The sequence below is a fragment of the Anneissia japonica genome, unplaced genomic scaffold, assembly GCF_011630105.1.
Source record: "Anneissia japonica isolate Jap-2015-1 unplaced genomic scaffold, ASM1163010v1 scaffold16662_len1167910_cov178, whole genome shotgun sequence".
NCBI lineage: Eukaryota > Metazoa > Echinodermata > Crinoidea > Comatulida > Comatulidae > Anneissia > Anneissia japonica.
The window spans coordinates 481,539-503,088 of NW_022732216.1; the positions used below are offsets into that span (position 1 = coordinate 481,539).

General features: G+C 33.0%; 1 protein-coding gene across 1 annotated transcript; it reads left to right on the forward strand.

Moving 5' to 3' along the window:
• Window positions 1–2,560: 2,560 nt before the first annotated feature.
• Window positions 2,561–20,784, forward strand: LOC117115631 (NPC intracellular cholesterol transporter 1-like). The gene is made up of 20 exons (XM_033259500.1): window positions 2,561–2,705; window positions 3,662–4,963; window positions 5,845–6,074; window positions 7,936–8,036; window positions 10,167–10,342; window positions 11,164–11,292; window positions 11,600–11,782; window positions 12,055–12,169; window positions 12,325–12,452; window positions 12,767–12,904; window positions 13,028–13,117; window positions 13,610–13,800; window positions 14,113–14,264; window positions 14,809–14,941; window positions 15,453–15,517; window positions 15,965–16,115; window positions 16,625–16,856; window positions 17,280–17,393; window positions 17,558–17,720; window positions 18,215–20,784. The coding sequence occupies exons 1-20, from the start codon at window positions 2,634–2,636 to the stop codon at window positions 18,433–18,435; spliced, it is 4,086 nt and encodes a 1,361-aa protein (XP_033115391.1). The 5' UTR covers window positions 2,561–2,633; the 3' UTR covers window positions 18,436–20,784.
• Window positions 20,785–21,550: the final 766 nt, after the last annotated feature.

The following is a 21,550-nucleotide window of genomic DNA, read 5'->3' on the forward strand; positions in this document are numbered from 1 at the left end:
ACTCATCATACTTCATCATCTTATGTCTAATGCTCTGTTGGATATCGTTAAAAATACTCTATTTAGTATTTCTCTTTTTTTTTCTTTTAGGAAATGTGGATAATCAACACGTGTTCAAGTCACATAGCTCTATGGTGTCGTTTTAAAAAATAGCCACTGTGTATTATATTAGTAATTTTTAACATTTCTGATAACAATGGAGGAATAATCACTATTTTTAACGATAATTGTTATAAAAATGGGGATAATCTCGCAATGACGTCACTGTAAACGTCTTTATTTCTTTATCGCCACCGTTTCCATATTTGCTTGTCACACACGTGCTATCTACGCATCATTTTGGTACCTATCCTGACGCATTTGTATAAATGGCAACTAAAAGGTAAAGTCAGTTACTGACGCAAGAGAAATTTAGAAACCTTTACCCACGTAAAGTCTGTTACTTTATAAGTCTGTAACAGTCATAGTTACCAACCGTCTCACATCGTACTGTACGGTCCCGCATTTCAAAGCGATTTTGGATGTAACACGCATTATGGAGAAACACATCATAAATTTGTTACGCATTTAGCAGAAGTCTATGCATGATAACGAATTATCACGAATTCAGTGGAATATGTATTTAAAATTAGAAGAAATATGTTTTATATACGATATAAGAACGGTCATGCAGTAACCTGAGTCATTAGAGAGCTTTTGTTATCTCATTCGAGAATCTGACCGATTCACCAGCAAACTGGTGTAGTCACGCATTTCAAACCTCTCAGGTTGGTAACTATCCTGGTCTATTTTTCTCTTTTCATATTATCACAGATCCTAAAGAAATTTAATCTATGATTATCACAGACGGGACAGAAAGGCGTCGTACTCAGTCGTACTATCCGAGGCCTATGGGCGAGGGGTGGGGGGGGGGGGGGCGGGCTTCCCCCCCCCCCCCCCACCACCATTGTACCCCTAGATACTCGACTGCCTATATCTACCAATGACTGAATGAAAAACACGTTAAACAGTTATATCAGAATCTAGCTAGAATTACCTCCACTCTTGCAATCACCTATTAAGTTAACCTGCGTTAGGTTTAGAATAAACTATGAGAGTTTATGCAACGCTTTTAAATAAATTGTTTTCACTATAAATCTTAAAGTTTTGGAAAAGGTCAACAAACTCGGTTCTTACACTTCTATTTTGTAGTGAATTCCGTCAACTAATATAAGCCTATGCCTGAATAATTTTTAAACGAATACTGAAATTATTTGCAAATAACTAAGATTTAAAAAGGCCCAGTTTCAGTCAATGCCCCCTCATTTTAAACATACATACTCTTATCTGAAAATCTCTGTTTTAATTTTTGCTACAACTTAGCTATTTTTCCACAACGCGCTCGTGTCTCCAATTAGGTACTTACGTTTATGAGAAGTGTATTCGGTAGCAAAAGCAGAAATTTATTTAGTAGAATATAAACATCGATTAATGCTTTATGTGGCTATAATAATAATAATAATAATAATAATAATAATAATAATAATACCTTGATATTATACCTCCATGGTTGAACTTGCAGTCCTCCCTGTTTTTTTTTATATAAGTATGTGTTTGATATGATCATAAATTTGTCAAATAGTTGTCAATTTTTTTTTACATTTTACATTCAATTTACAGCTAAAATGCAACACATCATCAACGATTTCCAAGATTTCTTGGACTTCTTGGCATTGTCATAGCACATAATCCACACTGCATCCCTAACCTTATCAATATCAAATAGACCTCAATAAAATCATATCAAATCAAAGTTATTGTATAATCACTTTTTTCATAAATATATGGCACATACAATTATAGAATAGAATCAAAATTAGAATGGAAAATCAATTCAACAATTAAAAACAATTTAAATACGAAATTTTCACAATCAATAATCAGATAAAATTAATTGTTTCTTCTTGTTACTGTGCTCTTTTCTATATGATTCGTTTTTCAAAATAAAATCGGAAAGTTAAAGAAAAAAATGCTGGAAGTTAGGAAACTATATGTATTTAAATTTACTCTTAAGAAAAGATGAATCAATTCAGAAGTCTGGTGATACTAGATGTAGGCCGATATCAAATAATATGTTTTATATATGTTGGATTTTATCAATCCACCATTCGTTGTGCTTTTATATATGTTTTTATCGATAACCTATGATAAGTGCTAAATCCATTAGAAAAGTCATTATTCAGGTTTATGCAACCTTAATTCATCAACATACGGATCTAGAAAAATCAATATAGATAATCATGCAAATAGAGACTGGTTGCTACGTCATAAAATAATAACAGTGTATTACTATAGGCTTACATCTTGAAGGGTGAGATCCAAACCGCCGGTGTTATCTAAAGCAATGATTACAGGTACGCAATGTTCGGTTAATAATTTACTAGGGATAGCTCTCCATTGGTCACAATCTCGTCATCCTATGCTATGGTGTCAGCATTGCTGGACAAATCAAAAAGATTATTTGAACTATTATCACGATAAATATACTATGAATCAGACAAACGCCCTTCATAATGGTACATCCTTAAATTGAGCTACGACCATAGAATAACGTTAGGGATATATTGAGTACCGCGGTGTATAGGGAAGACAATATGGCTTCCATGTTTGGAAAGAATAGCAGTTTCCTGTTGCCGATTTGTATGTCATTAATTTGTTTTAATAAGGTAAGACTTGTCATTTCAGAAGTGAGAATCCAATAGTTATATAAAAGTGTTTTGTAACATGTAACTTTACATAATGTTGAAGGTGAAGGTAAACTGAAATATATAGGCCTATATATACATACATATATATATATTAATATATATATTATATATATGTATTATATATATATGTATATATTATATGTAGGCCCTATGTATTATATATATATGTATATATATTATATCTATGTATATTTATATGTATTATATATATTATGCATTATATATGTATACATTTATGTATATATAAACAATGATAGACAGAGTGCTCGAATATATAAAAAACACATTATTCGAGCACTGTTCTATCATTTACCAATTTGTTTATAGTGTATTTATATAGGCCTATTGGCCTGTTCAATACTACGCAACAAACTATCATTTATATAACATTATATGTATATATATAAACTATTATTTATATAATATAATATGTATATATAGATGTGTATAAGAGACAGACATACATATTCTGAAGTTAAATTGTTCCATTAATATTACAACGGTAAGTGAGAAACACTTAGTACGGTATTTTTTTAAAATTTTATATTGGTCCTAATATTATTTTATTATGACTTTTAAAACTTTTTAACCATTTAAATATGTTCACACTTGATAATATCTTAAGGTAAACGTTTGTCATTTGCCATTGTTAAGTTACTGTATTTTGTGCAATTTTATTCTTTATATATTTTTAACCTTACTTTTGTGAAAGAAAGACAAAAAGTTTTTTAACATTTTCTATAATTATGCTTAAAACCTGTCTGAGGGTACCAAAATAAGCGTTCTTCTTTCAACTGGTAGACGCATGTTTTTAATAATTTAATCCATATATACTGTACTTTCAATGTGTATAGACTTTTACTATCATGAAGATGATGAGAAAGATGATTAATATAATAAGTTTTGTGTTTTAGGTATTATCAAGCAATCTTCACACAACGGACAGATGTGTTATGTATGGCGAGTGCGGTATAAATCCAGAAACCGGCTTACAATCGAACTGTGAATACAACGGCCCACCAAAATTGCTTACCGATCCAGCAGGTCTTTTACTCCTGCAAGACTTATGCCCAAAATTAGCGTCTGCCCGACCTTATACCTGCTGTGCTAAGGAACAACTGCAGACATTACTGATCAGCATTCGCTTCATTCAACAGGCCATGCAGCGATGCCCTGCTTGTGTAGAAAACTTTGTTAGCATGTACTGTGATATGACGTGCAATCCGAACCAATCACTGTATATGAACGTTACAAGATCATACAATGTGTCCGGCTACGCCACATCAACTGTTGCCGAACTATACTATTTCATGACGCGCGAGTATGCAGACGGTACATTCGATTCTTGCAAGAACGTCCAATTTCCAAGCGCGAACATCAGGGTGATCGATTTAATGTGCGATGGTGTGCCTGCTGACCAATGCACACCAGAAATATGGCTAGGGTACCTTGGAACCATTGACAACGGCTATGCTCCGTTCCAGATTACGTATAGAATCGACGATGTTACTGAGGAAGAGGCTAGTAAAGGTATCGAGCCTTTGGACGAGTATACTTATTCTTGCAAGGAGCCGGTTGGCAACTCTACTGCCTGCAGTTGTCAGGATTGTCCAATAGTTTGCTCCGTCAAGAACCCCACAATTGCGCCAACACCAGAACCATGGGAGGTTGGTGAAATCTCGGGATTCACCTTCACAGTAATAATGTTTTGTATTATTCTGTCTTCATTGTTTATTGTATTTTTTATAATGCACGAGCGTTTTAAACTTAAAGAACAAAACGCCATTGATGATAATCCGGAATATAATACATTTAAAACAGAAAAGATATCACCTATATTGACAGAAAATGACATAAACATGTTTGAGAAAGGTGGTAAAAAGGTCGACGACGTTCTGAAACGTGTGTTCACATCTCTGGGCGTATGGTGTGCACGACATCCGTACATTGTTATTTTCTTATCCATCGTGTTCATCGTAGCCTGCTCTTGTGGAAACTTAATGCTTGCTATAACCACCGATCCAGTCGAACTTTGGTCTGCTCCTGACAGTCAGTCCCGATGGGAGAAGGACTATTATGACCAGGCTTTTATGCCATTCTACAGGACGGAGCAGCTGATCATTACGGCTCCTAACAGAACTTCCACCATCCATGAAACTTGGAATGAAGGTCCCGTAGAGTTTGGACCAGTGATGGATAAAGATATCTTAGAGCAGGTAAGACAAAGTTTATTTATTTGAAGCATTTTAAAGAAACCTTTAAAGAGAAAATAAAAAACTACTGAGAAAACAAAAAAAAAACTTTAACGAAGCTGAAAGCTATTAAACTTTAATAATAATAATGGAAGGTTTGAATGGCGAGTATTAATTTTAAAAAATCATAAAACCTCCGGTACATCATTTTACACGTTGTGTACCGGAAGTGATTTTGTTAAACTTTAATACTCACATGCACACAAATCTCCATCAATGATATAATGCCTAGGCTTGTTTCATCTTTTTGTTTTTCTAATTTTAATCTTTGTTGTTCTAGTTTGATGTTGTCTTTTTTGTCGTTTTTGTTTTTGCGTGACATTGGATTAAAGAGCGAATAGAGACATTGTACTTTTGCGCTATAGAAATGGAAGATCATTCTGTTATCACTAAGTTGTAATAAACAACAACATGAAGAAAATACTAAGATGTAGGCAAAATACATTCAGTACTAAATAGGAGTTTAAAAAGTAATTGTCTGATCGTGTTTTATGCAATTGTTGAATTGAAAACACCCCCACCTCTGGCCGGCGTCCAACAAACCGAGTCAGCTAGGCCTATAGCCATCAAGATACTTTTAATTTTTAGAACACACAATAACAAACATAGCAAACAGAAAAGAATTCACGTACCAGAGTACAATGATACATTCAGATCTTCGTTTTAAATAATTCATCAAGAGCTTCACACTCTAATACGAAGTTCTGAGTTCTTTTTCATATAAGGTGATAATTTCAATGGGTTTCAATGGCTTATTTAATTTATTTTAGAGTAAGCGAAGCCAAGCCGGTAGTTTAAATTTTAAAATCTCTATTAAAATCGGTTTCATTCTATTTTTCTTGTAGATACTAGAGCTACAAGAATATATCACTTATATGAAAGTACCGTTCACGTATAAAGGCGTTACAAAGGACATCAGTCTCAGCGATATTTGCTTCAAACCCGTCAATGACAAATGCACCATTACCAGTTCTTTGCAATATTGGCAGAACGATCTGGGACGCCTTAACCAGGAAACCGTTGGTACAAACGGAAGGGTTGCGGACTATCACGATCACTTTTTGTACTGTATGAGGTAAATATTACTTTTCTGGCCATTAAAAGTAAACTATGCGTATTTTATTAATACAATTGTCGTAAATATTATCAAAATAGTCATTATTATCCTTAAGAAATAGTATATTTATTTGTATATTAGTCTATAGTTTTATTTTATTTAATTTTCTTATGCACTCGCCTTTATATGGAATGATCATTAGTAGCATCATCATCATTATCATCACCAATACCATCATCATCATCCATTATCACTAACCTTTTTTTGGACACAACCAATGCTTATTATCAGTAAGAAATATTATATTTATTTGTATATTAGTCTTTAGTTTTATTTTATTCAATTTTCTTATGCACTCGTCTTTATATAGAATTATCACTTGCAGCATCAATATCATCATTATCATCACCAACATCATCATCATCATCCATTTATCACTAACATTTTTTGGACAAGACCAATGCTTATTATCATTAAGAAATATTATATTTATTTGTGTATTATGTCTTTAGTTTTATTTTATTTAATTTCCCTATGCACTCGCCTTTATATAGAATGATCATCAACAGCATCAATATCATCATTAGGGCCTATCATCACCAATATAATCATCATCATCCATTTATCACTAACCATGAATCGGAATAACAGAGTTAATGTAATTGTCTATTAATAAGGAGGGCAACTCCCACTGTATATGCAATGCTTCTTTGATTTCCATTGATAAGAGGTATTAGCAGAACATACAATTTCGAAGCAACCCTCGTTGCAAATGTCCTTACATTTATGGGAATTATTTAAGTGTTTAAAATTATTCGAAGTTTCCGTTTATAAATGTTAGTTAAGGCGTATTTTAAAATGGCGACTAGTTTCACCGATATAAGAAGCGTTACAGCTTCCTCAAGTAAATTTGTATATTACGCCCGAACGAACATCACCCATGACAGTATTTACCTGACAGGTTCACAACCAGCCCGAATACATGGTCTTCCCAAAATGCATAAGCACAGAGAACCTGGTACTGCACCGCCATTCAGACCAACTGTGTCCACAATTGGTATCTATGATTATGATCTAGCAAAGTTTCTTTACAATATCCTACAGCCTATTTTACCACTTGGTTATTTTGTCAGACACTTTTTCTTTTGTTAATGAAGTAAGAAATGTACATTTTTGCAATAAGGTTATGGTTTCTTATATTGTTGAAAGTTTATTTACTAATATAGGCCTACCTCTTAACGAATCTGATTGATTTCGCTGTAAATTAGATTCTGGATAATAATTCACTTAATATAAGTAAGTAGAATCTTAAGAAACTGTTTTTATTCCACTTATTCCCAAACGCAATTTATGTTTTAAGACTCATTTTATTATCAAATTGATGGGGTAGCTATGGGGTCACCGCTCGCTCCTGTGCTTGCTAATCTTTTCATGGGGCACCATGAAAAGAATTGGCTCAACCAGTTCAAGGATTGTGAAGTATTGTTTTATTTCATGCAGAACATGATGCATACTTATTTTTCAATTATCTAAAGTCAAGTCAAAAACATTAACTTCACTATGGAAAAGGAAGGTCAAGATTCCCTTCCTTGACTTACTCATTTCAAAACCTGAAAATAATAACTTTCTTCCATACAGTTGCACTTTTTGTACCAATTTTCATAATAAAACAGTTAGGTTTAGCCTAAATGGTATCACTGAAATCCGTTGTGATTTTATTCATATCAATTATCTATGATTTGAATATTTGTCTCTAATTGTTTCTGGTAAAAATTGATCGTTTCCAGTCATTATGACCATAAATATTGTTTTTTGTGTATTATTATATAATAAAAATGACTATGCAACTTACTCATTACTATTACGTTTTCATCTTCAGAGCCCCCCTTTCGGTGGTAGACACTACACCGTTGGCATTACCTTGTTTAAGCGAATTTGGTGGACCATCGTTACCTTACGTGATTGTCGGTGGATTTAATGGTGAGATCTTGATTTAAGGTCACTTATGGTCACTTAGTTGCTATCAAAAATGTCATAGTAGCCATAATGCTAAATTGATATAGAATACGGTACATTGGGCATTGCAGTTATAGTAGATAGTAATAGTGAGGCTTTGTCGGGTTCAAACAGTATTGGTTTTGTCCGTGTCTGACACGTTTACCATTATCCATTTAATGTTTAGTCTTATATTCGTTGAATACAGCAATATATTCGAAACGTCGAGATATCCTCAACACTAACAAATTCTGGTGTATAGAAAATTTTTACTACCGTACTGTCTATTCGTTGCACAAAACTTCAGGCATATTATACTATTGTATTATAATTAAAATGGAAATTAAATACGGTAATAATAATAATAATAATAATAATAATAATAATAATAATAATAATAATAATAGATCTAATAATAATAATAATAGTAATATAAGTAAAGTTGGAATTACATTATATAAATTAGATAATTTACATTTATACACTTTCATTTCCAGTTAATAAGTTAAGTCATTTCCTAATGAATTTACACATTTCCGAATAAATTATATAATTTACGCATCCGCATGATCAAGTGTCATATTCGTTCGATACGATTTCGACCATCACTTGCCGAGTAAAATAAATCATGCGATCGTATGAGATTGCTAATGACATCTCGACATGCTAGAGCCCATAATCTATCGTACGACAAGGGCTAATGATAGTCCGTCTGACAAGTGGTCCATACAATTAGTATTCCTTATCTAGTGAATTAGATGATTAAAAAACGATTTAATGCCTAGTAGGCGTGTAAATCTAGGTCTCACTTTTATGCAATGGTAGTCTTAAAGATATACTGCCAGTCTAGACCTAAACGCTAAAATATATATTTGGGTTTTGTTACTTCGTATATATAAGGTAGCATTTATTGATAATTTAAAAAAATAAATAAATAAATTCACCAATTAACGGACGCATACGGAATACCGTTTATTCTTTGCATAGAAAATTAAATTAGCTGGTACTCTATATGGTAAATTTAAGGATTTCAGTAGGACTAGTAGAATGTCTTTAAATCAGAGAATCCTGGATACCTTGGACCTGCGCTTCCCTGGAAGTTAATAACTAATGAGCAATTCAATGTTGCATTAACTGTGTGGATTTTTTTATTTTACCATAGAGATAATGTACTATCACAACATTTAAACGAACTCTTTAACTAATTTCCATTGGCGCTGCAACTAGGCCAAAGTGTAGGATGAAGCTTATTGCTATTTTACAGGCCAATATAGGCCTACCATTTTATACTTAGTTTGGTACTATAAGTGTCTCAGGTTCGTTACCAATAACTGTTGTGATCTATGGATTTTTCCTTTCAAACAAATAACGTAATTCATTATGATTATGAATGCAACAATGAATCCTACCTCGTAACGAAAGGTAATTCCGAAACGTTAAATTCCACTTATGTTATATTTTTTAAATACAAAGCGACCACAATCGCTATAAAAGGCATATAAGGCAATACTAAATATTTACGAAATAAATAAATATATAATAAATACTGAATGATTTAAATCACAGTATCTAACGCAATTGGGACTGTATCTCGTTGTTTTGCGTTAAATGTTTCAAGAACGATTCAAATTTAAATACTGTATCAACCAATTGATCAAGAATGTATATGACCCGATACGATTACAATATCAGATCATTATTTGATAATGCCCTTTAACCTTAAATACTTCATTGAATGGATGGTGAGAATTATTAGGTACTCTTAGATAACACGTAGTCATAAATCGCACGTCAGCTTTTTCGAATTATTGTGAAATGAGGTTAATTAAAATTTTAAATGAATACGCCCAAAAAGAATCGATTTTCCGATAATTGTAATTCTTCCAATTCAAAACCAAGATTTTAATTCCTAGATCCGCCACTGGAACCATTTCAGATCCTCCTAAAATTCAATTGGAGTTTTAGGATGTGCACTTATTACAAACAGTGCACTTATTACAAACAATCAACCATCTAGTTGTTTCAAATGCGCATATACTTGCAGTCGATATTATGCCTCATAAATTAATAAACACAGACCTTCACAACTTAAACTACGAGACGAATTTCTTACAGTGACCAATGGTACCGAGGAATACAACACCGGGCAGGCTCACAGTCTTACGTTCGTGGTGTTGAACAAAAAAGACGAAGATGAACACTATCAAATGTCGTTAACATGGGAATCAGCTTACTTGGAATACATGAAGAATTATAAGAATGAAAATCTGACCATAGCATATTATGCAGAGGTAAATCATAGTAATGATATTATTACTTTTTAGAATAATATTTAATTATTTTTAACAAGGTCGCAAAAAGTGTCATTTCTACAAGAAGACATAATAATAAAGTAGCATACTTTAAGCCGAAAATAAAATTCCAAAACAGTTATAATCAACATATTCTTAATCAACATAGTTCTTAATTTACCTACTCTTGCGTATAGGCGTCAAAGAGCACATTTTATTAGAGATTTTCAAGATTTTAAATGGATTTGATAATGTTTTAGTTTGAATTAGATACAGATGACAGAACACGTGGGCATTCCTCCAAATTAAAGTTTAAATTTTCCCGAACAAATTGGATGAGAGACTCTTTCGGAAAGCCCCCCATTAAATATTCAAGAGTAATATTATTTTAAAATAGGGGCTTATAGGCATAGCCTAACCTCTATTCCGGACTTTGCAGATTTGCAGTGTTCCAGAAACAAGTAAACAAGTCATTGTCAACTAAACTGATCAATCAGGATGTGCTATTCAATTATCTTAAGAATATGCACATGTCCCAAAACAATGTTTGACTGTATGGACTACACTTGTAAAACCATTTAATTAATTTTAATTGTTAACTGAAATATTAAAATTATATCTTGATGTCGTCAATAGGCCTTAATTGCAAACTCTGATCAAATTTGACAGACTTCTTTTATTTAGCCCCTATATTCTGTTTTATGTGACCCCTCGATGTAGAAAGCTATATGATGACTTCATCCAGTCCTTCTTCATCTTTGCATCATATACCAAAAGGTTTTCCATAAAATTCATACTGATGTTTTGTATTTTTTCTACAGCGTTCAATTGAAGATGAAATTGTGCGATCTAGCCAAGCCGATGTCGTTACTATAGTTGTTAGTTATATTGTCATTTTCGCATACATCGCTCTCGCCCTTGGTGAATTTAGTCGGTGTGACAGAATTCTTGTAAGTATCGTAGTTCTAGTTATAAACCTATTTTTGCAAAGATACAAAATGCGGTTTTGTATTAGGTTAATTATGCAAAGTTATTCATTAGGTCATCTAAAACTAATAATTAAACAAATTTGGTTCATCATTTCTAAAACTAATTTAAATACATTGTTTAGTCAATCTTTCGCCACATTTCTGTGATATAATGCACTGCACGCATATCAACTCCATCAATGAACTTTAGTAGTGAAAATGTTTCTTCTCTTACACGTGTTATCCAAAATGCATCAGAATTAAAAGTAGATTCTTGGTTCTATTCCAGATTGACTCAAAAATAACACTAGGGTTAGGTGGTGTGCTTATGATTCTTATGTGTGTGTTCGCTTCAACTGGTATATATGGCTATTTCGGAGTCGCGACTACGTTGATCATTATTGAGGTTGTACCGTTTCTTATCCTGGCCATCGGAGCAGACAACATGTTTATCCTCGTTTTAGATTTCCAGGTAAAATCACAATGTTATACCGTATAGATGTGTTTTTTTTTTACCCAGTTACCAGTAGCAGATTCTTACTGGCACAAAGTCTTACAGATCAGGGTGGTCACTGGACCTACTGCCTGTCAGTTGTTGTCTATTATATTTCAGGGATCCCACCTGGATGCTAAATAGAAGAAGGCCAAGGAAAAAACAAACACATATTTTCCTAGATAACATTTAAATAACACCTAATTGAGATACGTATTAAGTATAATATGTAAAATTGATTTATTTTAAAGAGGAGTAAGAGGGGAGAGAAGGAGTCTTTAGAAGAGCATATTGGAAGAGTACTTGGTGAAGTAGGACCCAGTATGCTAATGTGTGGCCTATCTGAATCGATCGCCTTCTTCCTCGGTAAGTTAATGGAATCATAAAACCATCCTCAAAAAATGTTTCATTTGATCATCTTTATAATGTGATAGGTTATTGCGAATTCGGTAGATAAATTTTTATTCAAACATAGTAAAGTAAAATATATACTAATAAATTTATTTGTATTTGTCCAACAGGAGCGTTAACGGAAATGCCCGCTGTTCGAACATTTGCCTTGTATGCTGGAATGGCCGTCCTCATCGACTTTGCGCTGCAAGTCACAGCATTTGTTGCTCTTCTCACTTTAGATTGCAGGCGCCAAGAAGTATGTTAAAAAAATCTACTATATTCTACTTTAACCTCTTATGAATAATAGTATCGATTGGTCAAATGTTTATACTTACCGACCTTCTCAACTGAATGTATGACTGACTGGCATGGTTGTTCCCTAAAGAAAGTTAATGTCGACAAAATCGTTTCGCAACTACAGTAAAGATAGTGAGAATAATGGTAGTGTATCAAGGTTAATTGTGGTTCCTAATGTGATTTTTGATCAATTAAAAAAAAAAGCTAGACCAATGGTAGACTTTAACACATTTTTAGCTTGCCTAATGTTACCTTTCTATGTGAATGTTATAGAGTAATCGATATGATATTTGCTGCTTTATCCGGGATAAGAAAAATGAACCACCAAAGAGAGAACTTGGTTTCCTGCAACAATTCATGGCATCGCATTACGCTCCGTTTATTGTTAAGAAATGGGTTCGACTTGTTGTTGTAAGTTTATATATTTTTTTCTTTACTGCCGTTAAGAGAAATTGTATCACATATTTTCAAGCATCTTATATCGTTCAAAAAATATTCTCAACTAAAATAGTAAAATTGTGTACTTTTTTACAGATGATATTTTTCTTAACATTTACTTGTGTTTGTCTGGTGTTTATGGCAAAACTTCCTGTCGGTCTAGATCAAGATATAGCTATGCCAAAGGTTAGCATTTAATAATAAAATGAATCAAAGTATCTTACTATTAACGGGTTAGCATCGTCAGCCATTATACTTTAACATGTGACGTAGATCTGCCAAATCCTCGTTTTTCCCCATTTTCTTCTCAAATTATACTGAGAGTCATATTTATTTCGCTTTACAATAAAGGATATAATTTGCAGATAAAAGTAAAAAGAAATAAAAACATATGATGTGATGATTAAAGAGTAGCACATGAAAGTTTTCTTTTGAAATGAAATTTATTTCCAATAGTTTCCTACATTAAATACATTGGCGAACATAGATTTGATAAGTGACAAAACGGTAAATATCTAGAAAATATTAAACACTCAAAACATTAAAGTGTAATATCGAAAAATATAGCGTGGACCAGAGATACATTTAAAACACACTACTAAAAGTAGTTACATAATTATCTCACGACTCAAACTAAAATCTTATTATCTTCATTATTGTTTTGGGTTTTATCTGCAGGATTCATACGTAATTGACTATTTCAATGGACTCGCGAAGTACCTAAGTGTTGGTCCCCCAGTGTACTTTGTTACGACTGATGGATACAATTACACCTCGACAAAAGGCCAGAATAAGGTTTGCGGAGGCTCTGGCTGTGATGAAGATTCTCTTACTCAACAAATATATTTTGCTTCTAAAATCAAAGAACAGTAAGTAATGCAATTGCGGTATTGTACATTCGGTACAACTAGTAAATGGAAACAACTTGAAGGGTAAAATACAAATATAATATCAAATGAAATATGCTTGTAAATCCAAAAAAGCAAAACGTACCACTTCTCTAATCCCACCCTTTGTACTTTCCCTCCATTCTTTTTCGACTATAATCATCATTTTAAAAAATGTGCATTCAAATTGTGTAACATATTGACTGATAATGCCTGTCAATTCTCGACCACATTAATCGTGCAAACATTTTCTAATCTGTAGTAATGATTCATTTATATTTTATTTCTTCAAAGCACAACGATCGCTTATCCCGCAGCATCATGGATTGATGACTACCTGGATTGGATAACGCCTAACATCGGTCAAAGTTCTTGCTGTAGAACGTATACTGATAACTTTTTGAACCCTTACCGCGATAAAGCCGGCGAGTTTTGTTCGGCATCAGGTAAGAATAATACGGTAAAATCCCTCTAACATTCAGTTACCTTTACACAATTCAATTACTCATATATTAAAAGATAACTATCTAACACAGATAGAAACAATTTCTGCAAAATAAATGTAGAATTATAAGGATATTTTGCTTCTTTTAGTTTCAAAGGAAATAATTTGTCCTTCTAACCTTTAAAAATCTAAATACGACTTCATAAACTGTTGTGCACATCCGCACACACCTCTTACCGATGTCATTTAATTCCGCAAAGATCAACATTAGTGCAGATCCCCATGAGGGGATAAACTCATAAGATTTCTCATTGTCTGAGGTTTGACATCTATTCCATTTAGTTTGTGATACATAATGTTTGATTGTTCATCAGTAGGCCTAATTAAATTAATTATTTGCTATATTAATCAAGTATTTTTCAAAACCGTTGTCTTAATATTCATTTGGTGCGCTGTCGCCTTCAACATACCACGCTGCTTATAATTAATATTAATATTTTCGTTATTTTGTTATATTGTTTATAACATGTGCTGATTTATTTCAGTTGAAGAAACTTTTCCTGTCTGTAGTAGTTGTTTACCTTTGACGTCACGAGGTGAACGACCCCAAAATGATGAATTCATGGAATTCCTTCCATTTTTCTTACAAGACATTCCCACCGATATTTGCAGTAAAGGGTTAGTTTTCAAGTCTGAATAATAATTATCATAACTAATTGTCTTCTACTTTCAAAAATGTATATTATGGAAACAATAGAAATTGGAAGTTCAAAGATATAAAATTTCACATTTAGATCAAATAAGCTGTTACCAATCCCAACGAGACATGGAATGAAGCGTTCAGTTTTTTTTTTTCTTTTTCAATTTTATTACGAAGATAAATAAACGATAACCAGTCAGTTTAAAGTTTTATGCATGTCTGTTGGAAAAGTGGTCCTATTTTATAAATCGATTACTGTACTTGACGAGAAAACAGTTTTCTCGTTCTTGTAACTGAAAAAAAAATAATTATATAATGTAAACTACTCAAGTATTAAATAAAACTAAACATAGAGATTAGGCTACATTTAATGTTAGTGTCCCCAATTTTTCATATCAGTTCACTGTAGTATATAATCGCAATATTGTTTCAATGATTATAATTAATTTTCACTATTTATTTTTTTTCCAAACACTCGTTTTCCTTCAGAGGGCGCGCCGCATACGGCGATGCAGTCGATATTGTGAACAACACGGGTGAGAATGAAATTCGAGGTAAGTATCCAGCATTCAAATTGATATTGTACGTCCTGCTCTCTACTTCTGTGGAAACTGTATTGGACTTCAAACAAAAGAACATATAGTATATACATTATTTAATCAGTGGAGTCGTTTAGTGGTTAAGATGCTCGATTTTTTAATCCCAGTGTCCTGGATCAAATTCCTGTCACAGCATTACTTTTTCTCACGACCGAAAACAATTCCACTCCCTAAACCTCATAAAAAGACTTGCTTTATAAAGCACCATCCCATCCTGTGAGTGGCGAGTGTACTTGCTGTTAGATGTGAAGGAGATTAAAAGAAATGTATGTATGTATGCATGCATATATATATATATATATATGCTGTGTATATATATTGCCTTGGTTTGGTTCTGTAATCATTAGTGGTCGTGGGACTAGTTTGGGCCAAAATTAATGTCATACGTTTGTGTATCTTCAGCAACATACTTTATGACCTACCACACAATCTTGAAAACCTCACAAGAGTTTACGAATGGTCTACGTCAAGCGAGGGCGCTATGTGAGTCCATCGAGAAGTCGATGAGAGAGGATCTTGAACTCGGACCGGACTTCAAAGTGTTCGCGTACAGGTATTCATTTTTTTAAATTATATACTGTGTGTACCTAATAAACTTGAACTACAAAATTAAATATTCAATTTGATGTGATACCTTGTTTATTTAATTACGTTTTTAGCTTTAAAAATTATAACGAGAAAAAAAATCTTGCTAATTAACAAACGAGACATATAAACAATATCATTTTTTCTTAGCAGATAGCTACAGATTATTTTATGTCCGTCAGCAAAAACTGAATTGCTACCACCTGTGACTCATTGAAAATTGGTAGTTCATTTGATCAATTAAATGTGAACAATGGGATTTTTTAGACTAAATTTTGAAAGTTTCCAGATTTTTACACAAAATTTGTAAACGAAAACCGAGTAGTTAACGTCAAATGCGATTAACATATGATAGGTTTTTAGAAAATTTCAAGCAAATAATAAGTTTCTTCAGTGAATTATACTAAATGAGTAATTCCATAATCTTATAATGTCAAATACGTCAACATATTAAAACCTTTCGACTTTTTCTTTCAGTCTGTTCTATGTGTATTATGAGCAGTACCTTGATATGGTAGAGATCGCTGTTTTCAACATTTGTATTTCTCTAGTGCCAATCTTCCTGGTTAGTTTTCTAATGCTGGGATTTGACGTAATATCCGCCCTCATCATCATTATCAATATCTTGATGATCGTCTTCGACACGCTTGGTATTATGTATTTCTGGAACATCGACTTCAACGCTATCTCATTAGTCAACTTAACTATGGTAAGAAATATAAATAATAATGGGCACAATTATTTTTCTTGCTGTTGATGATTTCATTGTTGCTGTTGTTGTTTTTCTTGCTGTTTTGTTGCTCCTGCTGTTGTCGTTGCTTCTGCTGTTGCTGGTGTTGTTGTTGTTGCTGCTGCTGTAGGTACTCCTGTTAATACTGTTGCTATAACTGCTGCTACTACTGCTGTTGCTGTTACGGCTGAATTGCTGCAGCTGTTCATACAGTAATGTTATTGCTACTGTTCAGCGGATTTGTACCGGTTATGTTAATGGGAATTGTGATACTGATGACGATGATGTTGATAACGATAATGACAAAAGCTTCGGAAACGTCAATGAAAACTATAATTTTAACGGTAAAGATAATGATAATTCAACTTGTGTTAAAACTTCTCTTCTCTTCGTTTTTCAAAGGCCGTTGGTATTTCGGTGGAATTTATTTCACACATTGTAAGAAAATTCAGAACCTGTACTTTACCAACAAGAAAAAAGCGAGCCCAGGAGGCATTAGCAACTACTGGAAGTTCTGTAAGTGAAATAGGAAATATTAGTTATGGTATTAGGTCAGTGCATGATGTTTAAAACATGCTAAAACTAAATGAAATTTTATTGGAGACGGTACATCATTTAAAAATACACTATACATATACTGTACCAACTTCAAAATAATCTTACATTATCTCTTTCTATAGGTTCTTAGTGGTGTGGCTATGACAAATTTACCAGGGATCGTTGTTTTAGCATTCGCAAAATCTCAACTTTTCAATATATATTACTTCCGAATGTTCTTTACAATAACTATTGTCGGAACATTCCATGGTCTTGTCTTTCTTCCCGTATTACTAAGTTATATAGGTAAGTACGGTATCTGTGCAAATGCATTTTATCAATAAGTACCATTGGACCCCTCTGGGAATAAATCATGTGTATTTAGAGGGTTATCCCATATAATACCTTTTTCCTCTGTGCCTCTTGTTTTTCAAAACCAATCAAATTGGTTTGCCAATTTAATTTTATATTATTATATACTATTGTTACTAATAGTTTTATTTGTCATGATTATGTCTAAGGTAAATGCATTAAATGTATCATTCGGCCTTTATCTCTTCTGTATTTCATAATTTAAAATTATTAACAATGTTACAATAGGCCTAAAAGGCTGCTATACCGTAAGTCAATCTCTCAGTGCGAATTTCTAAAATGCAGACGGTAGGCCAGGCCGATTCAGTGTTTGTTGGCCAGTCATGCGAAGTTGAAACAGAGGTTGTTTTTTTTATATAGATTCTGATGTCTTATTCGAATTCGAACCATGATAAATAATCAACAAAAAAATGTTTGTATAATTGTAGGACCTCCAATCAATAAAGCAAAACTTTTTGAAGAGCAACAGGAAAAACAGAAACAGAAAAAGGTTGACTGCAAAGTGGACGTAATTTCCGGCCATGACAATCCAGTAATGACTTCTGACGAAGCTACCACGATGACAACAGACAGTCCATATGAAGAAATTGGTGTTCACAAGAAAGAACATAACATCGCTTTGGATAATGATGATATAACGAAGTTTTAATAAATTTACACTGTATAGTTTTTCTGTTACAAGCCAAAATGTTAGAAGAAGAAATGTCGCCAGTATAATTATTATTATTATTATTATTAAAGTTAGCCATCTTTCTTTGAAAGACAATTGACCAGATAGACGCCGCTGTCTTACTGATTAGTAGTCACCGAACGAAACAAACACAGCAAGGCAAAGCATGATGTGTAGCTTCGAGAGGGAGGAATCATCAACTGAGTTCGGGACAGGGCTACTTTCACAAGCGAATGTATGCAGACAAATCACCGGCTAGCTCGATGTAGCAGTACATGTGATGTATGCGAGCCACTTTACTATCCAAAACATTAATAATTTGTTAGCATTTTTTGTAAGGCTTGAAATCTAAAACCCTCACAATGGTCTTGATTTTGAATACCGGTCGAGACAGTACATTTTTTCTTTAAAAATGTATTATCATCTTTAATGAGATGTTTATAATAGAATTATTTTAATATTTATCTTAGTCAACATTTTTATCTTTATAACAACTGCTTAAAACTAAGCTAAATATGTTAGTATTCTCAAATTAATTAATTTTCTTTAGAAACTTTGTATTATATGATGGCTGTGATTGGTCAGTCAGTACCACATGAAACGTTATATAAAATTGTTAACGTACCTGTATACAACAATCTGTGTATACCATTCATAATATCGACTACAGTATTTCGCTAAGCTCCGCCCCTTGGATGAAATTTGCTAAAGGTCCCATAAAACGACAAGTTTGTCTCTGCTTTGATTGGTCAGTTGGCAAATTCGATGACATTCCGGAAATGTTCATTATTTACTAGGTTGAATAAATAACTTTATTGTCTGTGTGTGTGTTTTGAACACACAATTGCCTCTTTTTACTAAGTTACCTCAAATGTTCGTCACAAAATCAAATGGAGACTAGAACCCATGATGTGTGTACGGATGGTTCATTGTGATATGATGCTTTTATTTTTGGCGGGCTAGTATTTACATTTGTACGGCGACGATTTATACAAACTATCAGTCTGTTGTTTTAGCAACCCTATTCAAAATGTAAACACATATATACCTTCTATAAATATGTTATAATGTTGTTTAGTTTTATATGTACAGGCCTATGTTTAGCCTGGGTTCCAGGCCTTTTTGCGTTACTCACTCTTTATTGCACTTAGTGCACGCCATACCTAATTTAATTGGCGTCCCATACTCGATTTTTTTTCGGATTTGGTCTCCAAATTAACTTTCTCGTTGGTGGCGCTGTCCAGAATGAGAAAAATAATAAAAATAAAGAGGGTTGTGCGTGTAGCCTATGATGTATTATAGGCCTAGTATGGTTTTCCCATTCGACGAGGATAAAAGGCATTATAATCTGCTGAATTCGGTTGACCCACTTGAACAGGGAGGTATAAAATACCTCCCTGCTTGAAGTTTGAAACAAAAAGTTGTTTTAATGATATTCATTTTTAAGATTTGAGTAGGCCTATGTATAACCGTCCAGTTATCTAAATAACAATATGTAGGCCTAAGGCAGTATTATACGGTAGAAAATTATATAATTGCACACGATTTTATTGATAATATTAATAAGGACACTCTTAACACCGGCTCGACTACCGGTTTAACAATTTGTAAATATAAATGCGCGTGATATTTTACTTTGAAAATATCAAAACATTACCGGGTAATTACGCTATTTTGTCCGTAGAGGCCAGTACAATACAAATGTATACCGTCTAAAAAATATAGATTATTTTGTACTTTAAAAAAGAGAAAATATCGTTCTCAACAGTTATCAGAAGCATAATGCTATGACAGTGTTCCAGTATTTTGCTTTTTAGTGAATCAGGGATTTGTTACAACTCCTCTCTAATAGCTTAAAACATTTTTACCGGATAGTAAAAAAATCATGAATTGTGTATAAAACGTTTGTAGATCAGTGATACCATTTACGTCTTTTGGGAGTTATCAGTGAAACCATTTATGTCTTTTGGAAGTTGATGAATTACTTGCTAATATTTAAATATATCTTTGATTATTTATGGTTTTATTTAAGATTTTATCATAGAGATTATGGACTTGGCCTACAACAGCCTATCAACTGTTGGCCTGAAGTAGATTGTAAACGTTTTGCTGACGAATTGATAACTTCGTATGAATTAAGACAAATAGCCCAGTGTGTCGGCGATGAAAATAGTTTTACTCGCTGCACCCCTTAGGCTTGTATGATAATACAATGTATAGGTATCCTGATTTGCCACTGGTAGTGAGATAGATAGAATTTTTAGCTCTCATTGTGCACAAATACATTTTATACTTGATTTATGATTGATAAAAATATTTGAAATAACATCATTGACTTACAGTTTTAGTTTGTTGTTACGTTTTTGTCTCTATAATAAGTTAATTGAAACATATCCCGGATCTTGAATAGATGATTGAATGAATGAACGAACGAACGAATGAATTACTGTACAGTAATTAATAATTAATTAATGAACGGACGGATGAATGGACTAACGAACCAGCGAGCGAACAAACGACGAACGAATGAATGAATGAGTCAGGTAATGAAAAAGGGATTTTTTGTTTGTTTGTTTGTTTGTTTTTTGTTTTTTTGTTTTATTTTTGTTTGGTTTTGTTTTTTGTTTTTTGTTTCTCTGATTTTTTTTTTTAGATTTTTTTTTTAAAAATAATAAACTCAAGTATGCAGAAGGTAGTACCGTACTACAATAGAACCCCTATTAAGGGGACACCTTCAGGACCAGAAAAGTGTTCCCTTAAAAAGTGTGTCCCTTAAATAGGGGTACCCCTATTCAGGGGACGATATCCAAAAACATTAAATTGTCCACTTAATAGAAGTTTTTAGTGGCATATTTTCGTACAATGATGACATAAACATTCGTACAATGATGACATGTCCTGTATAACTAGGCATATAGGCCTATCAATATCCATTTTATCTAAAAATTGATTGATACTTTACTTGATAGCAGATAGTTAGGCCCTCTTGTCCGGTGGAAGGGCCCTCAACTTCTCTTTAAAGATAATTACTCTTGGTGTAGAAACAACTTCTTCTGGAAGTTGGTTCCATTGGTCTATAACTATGTTACTCTGT